This window comes from Polypterus senegalus, chromosome 4 (genome assembly GCF_016835505.1).
Source record: "Polypterus senegalus isolate Bchr_013 chromosome 4, ASM1683550v1, whole genome shotgun sequence".
Taxonomy (NCBI): Eukaryota; Metazoa; Chordata; class Cladistia; order Polypteriformes; family Polypteridae; genus Polypterus; species Polypterus senegalus.
Window position 1 is genome coordinate 210,890,152 of NC_053157.1, and position 11,624 is coordinate 210,901,775.

Sequence of the window (11,624 nt, forward strand, 5' to 3'; positions counted from 1 at the left end):
TTAGATATGCTTACATTTAAAATCCGCGATAGAGTGAAGCCGCGAAAGTCGAAGCTCGATATAGCGAGGGATTACTGTATTTAATTTATGTTAGGTAGAATGCCCAGAGGTGACTGGGCAGTCCCGTGGCCTGGAACCCCTGCAGATTTTATTTTTTTTCTCCAGCTGTCTGGAGTTTTTTTTTCTGTTTTTCTGTCCGACCTGGCCATTGGACCTTACTCCTTTTCTATGTTAACTAATGTCTTATTTTAAATTTCTTATTTTGTCTTTTATTTTTCTTTTCTTCTGTATGTAAAGCACTTCGAGCTACTTTTGTATGAAAATGTGCTATATAAATAAATATTGTTGTTGTTGTTGTATAACCAAGTCAGAAAAGTTGACAGACCATATATATATGTATAAAGGTAGGGTCTGAAGAAACTGTCCAGAGGCCAAGATGGGAGAAGTGATACCTTTTTGCTCCATGAACAAAAAAAAAAAATGACAGAAAACTGCCCTGAAGATATGTAACTTTCAATACAAGTGAGAGCTAATGAGTATAGGGACGTCATGAGCCCACTACTGGAAGGTCTACTTCTGTGTTCCTACAGCCAAAGTAGATTACTCACTCACTACCAAAAAAGTGATTTTGAAATTTCATTTGAAGGTGACCATACAAAAGAGTTTAAATCTGTTTTGGGTTAGAGGTCCCACTGAGGTTGCAGTTAAGCAGAGGGTTGGGGCAAATACATTTCTCCACAAAACTATTTGTGCTTAACAGTGTGAAATTTCAAATATTAATGTGTGATAATGTTTTAGTTGCACTTGTCAAATATGTCCTTTGCATTCATGTATTGTATGAAAATTCTTTTATACCATAAGTCTCCAAAGAATTTTTAGCACAAAATAAAATATAATGACTAGCTTCAACAATGTATGCTGTATACTATACCTAGTTTCTATTTTTGAATGTCATTTGATGACATGGACGGGGATCACAAAGCACAACCTATTCCAACTTGTCATTACACAAGATATAATTCTCAAAGTTATTTAACTCAATTTAAGATCAAAAGATACCTGATCTTATCACTTGGAACAAGGTCAGAAAGATAGCTCTGGACAGGGCACCAGTTCATTAAATGCTTTGAACTTGTCATGTTATAAACAATTATTTTATTATGTTAAGTTTATTTATTGTACAGTTTTTATATTTAACTCCCTGTTGGATACTTCCTGGATAGTTTTTCTGCCCTGGTGAAAATATGTAACTTTGGTTTATGTCTGCCTCACGTGGTGTTCTTTAGCTTCTCCCGATATATTTCTGTATTTCTCTTGTTCCATGCTACCTAAAGGTAAAGATCCAGATTAGTCGTCAACGATTAAAGTGACTAAATTAGTTAAAGGGAAGTTGCTTCACTACAGGCCATATGGAAGATAACCTCCAGATTCCATCTTCTAGTAACTCTGTTATAGAATTTAATAGGTTTTCCTTTTGACTACTGTACCAAAGGTTTGCTTCCACATTAAGCCCAGACTCCTGTGAAAGGATTCTGCCCCTAGGAACCTTGAATAGATTTAAGCAACTCAACAGAAAACTACATACACAGATAGAGATGCAGAGATTTATGATGTATTCAAGTAAAAATAGAGACACGTATCTTTTAAAAATACCCACAGGATACAGTAACTGAGTAATGGAAACTGAGAGCATTAAGCAATTCAATGAATTTGGTGCTTTCTCAGATAATTTATAGTTTTTCTACTTGTTAGAGTACATTTACTGCCTATGCCAGAATATTGAGTAGTGCCCCTACCCTGTTTATGCATAAAGATAGCCAGTTTACCTGTGATACTCTAAAGCTGCATGAGCTTTACTGTGCAGGTGCATTCTTTTCTCTATTTACTGGTAAATTTAAACAATTAAAGCAGTTGATCTGTTGTTGGTGTGTTCACCACAATAATACATTTTCTACTGTAATTTTACTGCATCATATGTATATCAGGTGATGCTCTGTGCATGGGAATTTCCACTATAAAGGAGTTGCATAACATAGCCAATATTCAAGCCAAATTATATAAAATAAACATTGACATTGCTCAGATACCTACATTTCGAAAAACAGTGAATAAAAAAAAAAATAAATAAAAAATAAAAATATCTGTGTATATATTTGATATATACGTTGTATTCACTTTATGAAGAATTCATTGTTATTTTGTTCTTATTGGTTACTGCTAGTAAGGGACATGATAAATATATATTTCATTGTAGTATATACACAAGACAATAAGCTTAAACAACCAATAATTTCTTTATCCATTTATCCACTAACATACTGAAATTTTTTCTAATCTTGACACTGAACAGTAAGTGAGTAAAAGATGGCATAATATATTAATGAAAAAATGCAGACACTGGGCAAAGCTCTATTCCACAAGATTTATTACCAAGCAAAGAAACAGTTACACTAAATTTTGCTTTAAAAAGAAATGAAGTATGTCTGAAACTAAATAATCACACAGAAAAATCAAAATCTGAATAATTCTGAATACTTTTTAGTGAGGGGGTGGATGCAGAGCTTGAAAACAAAATATCCACTTAGTTACTTTGTTTCTGAAAGCAAATGACCTCTGATCTTAAGCAATTACAAATGATGGTCACCTGCTTGCATACCAACAGTCTAATATTGCTCTCCAGGAAGAAACAGCACAAAGGAATACGTTCCATGCAACCCTCCTTACAATGAGGACTGAAACTTTGAGACGCTGAGATCAGACCACCTGAAGCCGCCGGGGGCTTTTCTATCTAAAACTGCTTACTGTTAGCACAAACACTCTTTGTCTCGCCATCCCCTTTCTAATGTCCTCCTTTTCAAAGTGATTTGGACCTTTCAGCAAAAATTGAAGACAAAGCCGGTGCAAGTTTTCTGAGAAGGGTTACGATGAAAGAGCTGACCGTGTGTGTGTGTGCTATTTCTATTCTCTTGCACAGACAGCAGGAGGGATGACAGTGATGTATAGTCGGGTCACGACGGTATCCATCCATCTCGCTATCAAGCCAGACAGGCAATGAGGGGTTCAGCTCAGTGAATAGAAAAGAGCGTTACACAAGGTCCAAGCAAGCGGGATGTGATGCTATTGTAGGAAGCAGGACTAGAACAGCTCAACACCACAAGAGTAATGTGCCAAGTATATTGAGCACCCATAAACCAAAGATATGAAACATCTTCATATAATATCCACTTGAAGCAAATTAACTCTTGTAAAAAATGTCCACATTTTCTACTATAGTTGCTAGTGAAAAAGTGTATTGTTGGGACAGTATATAAAATATTTTACTTAAAACAGATTAGGCCAAAATCTACATTACAGTAGTTTGTATCTAGATTTTTAAAGGAACAGAATGATTTAAACACTTTGACTATATAAAAATAGCTCTAACAAAGTTGCAAATATAATTTTCAATAGAAACACACATACTCAGCTTTCAGGCAGCATTTGTGCTTAGAATTGTTAACCAAACTGCAAAATTAGACACTCTAAATTTAGCTTTCTACACTTACAAAATTGGCAGAACTGTTAAGAAAAGTCAATTCAGAATTGATCAATTACTCCACATAATGATAATATATATCAGTTCACCAGTGGCTCTTCTATATAAAGCTGAGCAGAGGTCTACACTTGTGAGCCCTACTTACCCAGACAGTGAGGCTTTCATTAAGTCAAATGTACTACTGTCATAAAATGTACTTAATCTGGTCTAATTAATATAACTGAACCAGTGCAATTCTATTGGTTTCTTAACTTCCTGAATAATTAAATGATGGCAGTCATTGTTCAGTTAAAAAAAAAAAAAAACTTTTGTTCCCCCACATACATGTGAAAACATAAATAACTCAGTAAACTTGGCACTGGCACAGATAGTACATCTTGCGTCATGGATGTCAGTAAAACAGCATGCATTAAGCAACAAATTATATAAAAATGACTGTAAAATAATGAAATATAAGAATAAAAACTAAAATAAAGGATCTAACAATACACAACAAAAGTAATAAAAGTAATAGAATGTATCATGTGATCTACTAAATCTTCAAATTAAGAAACAAAGAGGATTAGAATAAATATGTATGTTTTTCATTCATAGGCATAAGACATCCAGTGTTTGGTGACTGCACATTTTCTCTGTGTTTGTCACACAGGGACTATGTCTCGCTTAAATATTCAAACAACTTCCATCATGCTGCTAGTTGACTTTAAGGTGTCCTAGAACAAGAAAATGTCTACTTTTGTGTAATTTAATGTGTTTATCTTGATATTTGTGTTGATGTATGTTGTTATGCTTAGTACTTTTCTGGTACTGTATTTTACTGCAAATATGTGTAAGAGATGTGAAGAATACTATATAAGATTAAATCTAATCAAACTTTTGGACCCTCAGCAGACAATTCTGGTCTTAATTCTGTTAGTGTGACTATAATAATCCTAAGATCTGCTTTACCACTAACATGAGACTAAATGACATAAGACAGAATCATGGGAAACATGGGGTAAAACAATACATTTCCAGTTGACCACCTATTTTGGCTCTTTAAGAGTTTAAAAATGAAAACTAAAACTCTTACAAATGTATGCAAGTTTGTTCTTAGCCATGGACAGATGAAATTTAAACACTTACTCTCACATTCCGTGACATCAATGTTGAATTGTTGCAGTGCACCCAATGAAATCTGCTTTATATCAGACTGGAGCAACATTTGCTGCAGAGAGGTGGAAAGGTGCTTGCATGCAGACATACAGGCAGTCTGTGCCACTTTACCCTGAGGAAGACATAAAAAAAAAGGTCAGAAAAAGAGGATTTGCAGAAAAAGATAAGTCTAAGAATTCTATTTGGGCAGCATGAGGCCCTGAAATCATGTAACTGTCACATAGAAAGAACCACCTAAATAACAAATTCCATAAACAATTAACATTAGTATAATGTGATTACTAATCTCATTCCGCATGGCTGCTTATAGTAAAGTTGATTGTTTACTTTATTTTTCATTTGATTTTCTGTAAGGGCGGCACGGTGGCGCAGTGGTAGTGCTGCTGCCTCGCAGTAAGGAGACCCGAGTTCGTGTCCCGGGTTCTCCCTGCGTGGAGTTTGCATGTTCTCTCTATGTCTGCATTGGCTTCCTCCCACAGTCCAAAGACGTGCAGGTTAGGTGGACTGGCGATTCTAAATTGTCCTGTGTGGGTGCTTGGTGTGTGTGTCCTGCGGTGGGTTGGCGCCCTGCCTGGGATTGGTTCCTGCCTTGCGACCTGTGTTGGCTGGGATTGGCTCCAGCAGACCCCCATGACCCTGTGTTCGGAATCAATGGGTTGGAAAATGAATGGATGGATGATTTTCTGTAAGGGTTTCACATGACAGGTGATGATTCCCTAAATGTTGATGGAAATAACTCTTGCTGCTGATCACCATTACTTACCTTACTGCCATTTTAATAAATTATTACTTCCAACATTTCGATCTTTCTAAAAGTGTTTTTTCAGCAGTTTTTCACAAAATGTTCCTTTTTGTTTAACACTTTTTCTTTTCTCTAATGTAATGCAATCGAAAGATAAAATAATAGTGAATCAAATGGCACCATAGTGTCTTTAATGTATGTCAGATACTCACTGTTCAAGAAGACTGACAAAAATGCAAAGCCATTGTATTTTTATGCAACCATCAGACCATCGGTTACACTCTTTCTCTATACCGTCATGCACCTGGATTTGGGCTTTATCTGCCATTCTTTGCATATCCTCCCAAATTCTTTTAGGTTGGATGGAAAATGATAGTAGACAGCTATTTTCAGGACTCTCCAGACATATTTGATTAGGCTCAAATCTGAGCAACTCAATGAAATTTCTAGAGTTGACACAAGCCAATGTCAAGTTGCAAGGTGAAATTTCAACCCAATCCCAAGTTCAGAGTGCCCTAGAGAAGGTTTTCATTAAGAATGGGATTAACCATAATTTATTTTTCAATCTATATGTCAATGTGACATTTCAATTTTTTATTTTGAATATATTTTTAAAATCGATAAATTCCTATTTTCACTTTGTCATTCTGGGGTATTAAGTGTTGCTTGATTTGAGAGAAAAAACAAATCTTTCAGCACAAGGTTGTAACAAACAGTAGCAAAATGTGATAAATGTGAAGTTGAAATATTTTCAAATCAACTGCAAATGTTGTATTACTTGTGTTACCACACTATAACCTTTAATAACACAGGCATACAGCTAGTCAAACAGTGAGCAAACAAGGCAGAGGAAAGCATGAATTAGTGAGACTGAGATCCTGAAGTTGGTAGCATGAGAACAGTTTTAACCATTAAAAGCACTGATGGTAACACAATGGTTTCTTAGGATTCGGGATGGGTCTCAAGAATTGGTTCCAAATTTCCAAGAACTGCAGAATCGAAAAGACATTTGCATTATGGTTCTACTTATCAATTCCTACATGCACATTTTCAACTATACAACAGTAATGCCAGTAATGAAGCATCTCAGCTCAAAGATTTGCTCTATGGTAACTATTGGCAATCAGTCCTGAACCACAGGCTTTGATGTGGCTGTCTATAACTTGCTAAATGAGAAACTCGCCTTGTGTCAGCTGCTTACAAAAAAACTCTCTGATCAGTGTGAGTGGAGTGCTTCCAGATGATGTAAACTGAGATTGCTCTCTCTCTCCCACTCAGGCAACCACTTTCTCTGTGAAACACAGCACTAGGTCATACAAAAACGACATTTCAATTTGTTTTACTCAGCACGTAAACCAAGTGTCGCAGCAAACACTGTTATATTTCAATACAGAAAATAGTGACAACGCAAAATGCAGCAATTGCGGCAAAATAATTTCTTGTAAGGGAGGCTGTACAAAAAACAAGTCAAAACATTTAACACTAGAATTACCAAAGCCTACGAAAAAACTTGTAAATCCAGCCCAACTTAAATCCCTTTGCACCTCTCCGTCAGCGTCTTTTGTCTTGTAAATGGCTGGAACTAGGAGAACTTTGTACCCATTCTATGGCGGTGGGGGGATTGAATAGTAGGCTGCTTGTCTTGATCGGCACATTTACAAGACAAATGTGTCAATCTGCTGTACTGTACTAATTCCCAGGGTTAGCCAGGGTTCTTAAATTGCTATAGTGGATATAAAAAGTCTATATACAGCCTGTCAAAATTGCAGATTTTGTGCAATAAAACAAAACCAAGATAAATCCTTTCAAAACTTATTCCACCTTTATTGAATAATTGCAATCTATATAAAGAAGGTGAAAACAAATCAGAAACTGTTTAGTGAAAAAAAGAAAAAAAAGTTACACAAAAACCTTGATACACTAGTGTGCACATCCCCTAAAATAATACTTAGTTGAAGCACCTTTTGATTTTATTACAGTGCTTTTTCTTTTTGGGGCAATAGTCTATCAGTTTGGCAAATTACAAGGGCATTGCTTGTGCACAGTGCTTTACAGATTTTCAATTGGATTAAGGTTTGAAATCTGGCTGGGCCTATCGAGAACACTGATCATCCTTTGATGAGGCCATTGCTTTGCTGATTTTGATGTATGCTTTGGGTTATTGTTATGCTGAAATGTGAAGTTCCTTTTCAACTTCAGCTTCAAAACAAATGATTGAAAGACTTGCGCCAAAATAGACTGATACTTGGTGTGATTCATGATTCCATCTACCTTGACTAAAGCCCCAGTTACAGCTGAAGAAAACCAGTCCCAAAGCATGGTGAAGTCTCCACAATGATTCATTGTGGGTATGGTGTTCTTTTTTGACGTGCTGTGTTATTTTTGCACCAAGCATACCTTTTGGAATTATGGCCAAATAGTTCAACCGTAGTTATATCAGACCATAATATATTTTTTCACATGGTTGTGGGAGACTGGGTATACCTTTCTGCAACGTTTAGCCAAGGTTGGATGTTTATCTTTGTAAGAAAAGTATTTCATCTTGCAACCCAGACAAATGAGGAATATGACTGATTGTTGTCAGATGTATGGAACAACCCGTACTTGCCAGGAAATCATGCAGCTCCTTTAGTAGGCTTATTGGTGGCCTCCTTGACAGGTTTTCTTCTTGTCTTCTCAACAATCTTTAAGGGACACCCAGATCCTGAGTCACTGTTCAGCTGTATTTTCTCCATTTGTTGATAACGGTCTTCAACATGCTCCATGGGATATTTAATGCTTTGAATACTATTTTTGAACCCCTGTCCTTATTAATACCTTTGAATGATAAGATCCCTTTCATATTTTAAAAGCTCTTTGCATACCAGGGCTTTTGGAGTATGTGACAACCAAGAGGATATCAGAATCACCTTACAGGTACAGCCAAACTTTAATATCAGCTCAATCAGAGCCACTTTAACACTAGAATCCCTAAAGCCTACGAAAAAACTCGTAAGCCCGGGCCACCTTAAATTCCTTTGCACCTCTCCATTGGCATGTTTTGTTTTGCATCGCAAAATTCTCAGAGCTCAGTCTCTTTATCTGAGAGTGCAGATGCCTGGAGTTATATAGGGTAAATAATATATAATAATTTGGAATGCATAGATTTCATGTGTGTTTCATGTCTACAATGATCTGTGTAAGTGTAGGATGACAGGAACTGCTGTACTAAGATTTGAGTCACATGTTAACCCTTCTAATCTCCTCAGTCTTATGTGGACTGATGCAGGGAGCAGATAGAACTTCACAGGAGTTAAATGGAGGGAAAAGGTATGGCCTTGCAGAGACTGACCTGGAACAGACAGGCGAAAGCACAGATTTCCCGGAACCTGGGGCTGCTGCATCGTGTCCAGCCGAGAGCACGAGTGGAAGCGAATGTGCAAGTGATTCAGGTCATGATAGCTCGCAGATTCCAGAAGATTAATTGAAACTGAAACAGGCCTTGTCTTCCGCGTTCTAATCTACTCCTCGTGAACCGGGAGCATCGACTTAAACTGGGCTTGACACGTCACCTGCGGAGCACGAACACCTAAATGATCTGTCTGAAATGAAGATAATGATCGCTGCAATGGCCACCGCTCATGACTTAAAGGAGCTCAAGAAAAATATATAGATTTCAAAATATAAAGAAAGAAATCTATACTAATAAAAGGCAAAGGCCTGACTGACTCACTCACTCACCACTAATTCTCCAACTTCCCGTGTAGGTAAAAGGCTGAAATTTGGCAGGCTCATTCCTTACAGCTTTCTTACAAAAGTTAAGGTTTCATTTCGAAATTCTACGCGTAATGGTCATAGCTGGAACCTATTTTTTCGTCCATATACTATAATAAACTTCTGCTTGATGCCCGTGGGAGGCGGAGTTACGCCTCCCATGTAATTTAGTGCCAATCCAATAGAAACACTGCCGCTAAATATTCACGGGTGAAGTACCGTGCTTATGCAGAGGAAGATGAGATGGTCAGGGTGGTGTTTGGCACAAACTCAGCGAAACTGCGAGAGAAACTTTTAAGTGCCGGGTCTTAGCTAACATTAAATACAGCCGTGGACATCGCACGATTTGGCACCAGCACAGCTGGAAACATTCGATGCATGTACACCGAGCGGCTCATGTGAAATGACGCAATGCACAGACAAAAATCAACAGTTCCAAAGAGTGCTGAACAAAACCCGAATTACACAATTGAGAAGGCAGCAAAAAAATATGAAGCGTGTGTTACATACAAGCATATTCATAAGTGCAGCTACTGCGGAAACAAAGCACACGGTGGAAAAAGTCAATGTCCCGCTAAAGGAACACAGTGTAAAAAAAAACCCGTGCATGCAGTGTGTCACGTATCAGATAAAGAGGAAGACGAGCTGTTTATTGATGCAGTAAGAAACGAATTGATGAATGAAACCAGTTATCTTTACAATGATTGACAAACACGGAATGTAACTTGAACACAACACATCCTACAAATACGAACCTGATTGAAAGAAATAATGATAATCAAAACCTTGATGACAGCAAGACTCATAACACTCACAAAACAATTACTGTATATTGACAATCATGTTACGTTATTTTTAAAATGTTCCCTTTTCTTTTTCATAACTTCTTTAACACACTACTTCTCGCTGCAGGCGGGGTATATATATATATATATATATATATATATATATATATATATATATATATATATATATGTATATACAGTAATCCTCGCTATATGCGCTTTGACTTTTCTTGGTTTAGCGGATTTTATATGAAAGCATAATTAAATATAAAGCAGCGGATTTTTACGCTGCAGCGGTTCTGCGGACAATGTGTCTTTTTACTTCCTGTACATGCTTCCTCAGTTGGTTTGCCCAGTTAATTTCATACAAGGGACGCTGTTGGCGGATGACTGAAAAGCTAACCAATCAGAGCACGCAGTTAAGTTCCTGCTTGCTGAATGCAGTGTTAACCAGGAAGTCTCGTCTCGCTCATTCAGCATCAACGTGTTTCGCTATGTAAAGAGTTGTGCTCTTTTGTGTTTATCTTTGTGCATAGTCAAACCCTTCATTATGGCTCCAAAACGATCTGCTACTGCTTCAGGGGCCATGCCCAAGCGCAAATGGAAGATGTTAACGATTGCCGAAAAGGTAAACGTTTTGGATTTGTTGAAGGCTACGATTATTTTTATTTAAAAAGTAGGAAAGGAATATAAGATCTACGACGCAGTGTCCTTTTAACCAGGGTGCAAAACAAGTTGTAAGTGGATGTAATAAGGCAGTAGTCTGGATGGAATCTGCTTTAGGGATTTGGATTGAAGACTGCCAGAAGAAGAACAACGGCAGTGCTACACAATCGCCTGAAGTGGCTCCTTTAAGGGCTGTAACGCTCTCCTTTGATGTGCAGTAAAATAAAACTCATTGTTATTGGACAAGTCATCGTGTCATTGTTGGTGAGTAACCATAATTAATTTTCTACTTACAGTACATAGTACATGCGTGCGTTTAGTGTCACTGTACACACACATTTACTGTATACTATTTTTGTTGCATTGTACGTATTTATTGCTGGTGGGATATCTATCGTAATGGCTGTAACATGTGATATCGGAGACACTCAATATCTTTAAAATAATATTTAGGTTTTACTGTATATAAACAGTGTGTTTATATACATAATTTCAATGAATCTTACCTAATATCTAAGAGAATAATAAGGGATTATGCTGTATAACTCTGTAGGGAATATTTATAAACAGTGTGGGAGAGTTTATAAGGGCTTAAAATATATTCAAATAACCATAGAAACATATGGTTTCTACTTCGTGGATTTTCACCTATCGCGGGGGGGTCTGGAACGCAACCCCCGCGATCGAGGAGGGATTACTGTATATACCCCGATCTACATATGCTCAAATAGACAAACCACACGCCGTGGCACAATGGTAGAGGCTTTGCCTCTAGCGCCGACGTCCGAGGTTCAATTCCCGAGAGGGGGTGCACCGAGTATGTATGCGCACTTCCTGATTCATTTTACCCTTGCATCCCCTTGGTTTGAGACGTATGAAAAAATATGCGGTTAACACAGAAAGACAGATCACCAATTGAAGCTTTATGAATAATGGATACTTTATTCGCCATCAATGATTGTTTTGGTAAAGCCATACTCAGTGTATT

At 37.3% G+C, this 11,624-nt stretch overlaps 1 protein-coding gene across 6 annotated transcripts in view; it reads right to left on the reverse strand.

The window, feature by feature from the left end:
• The window catches only part of exoc6b (exocyst complex component 6B), a 608,337-nt gene that overhangs the window by 133,546 nt on the left and 463,167 nt on the right, over positions 1 to 11,624 (reverse strand). For all 6 annotated transcript variants that reach the window (XR_005633442.1, XR_005633443.1, XM_039751926.1 and 3 more), the window contains one exon: positions 4,661 to 4,802. Coding sequence is in view for 4 of the 6 variants with exons in the window: in XM_039751926.1 (XP_039607860.1) it covers positions 4,661 to 4,802 (142 nt within the window). In the remaining 2 variants the exon portion in view is untranslated. The remainder of the gene's footprint in view (positions 1 to 4,660; positions 4,803 to 11,624) is intronic.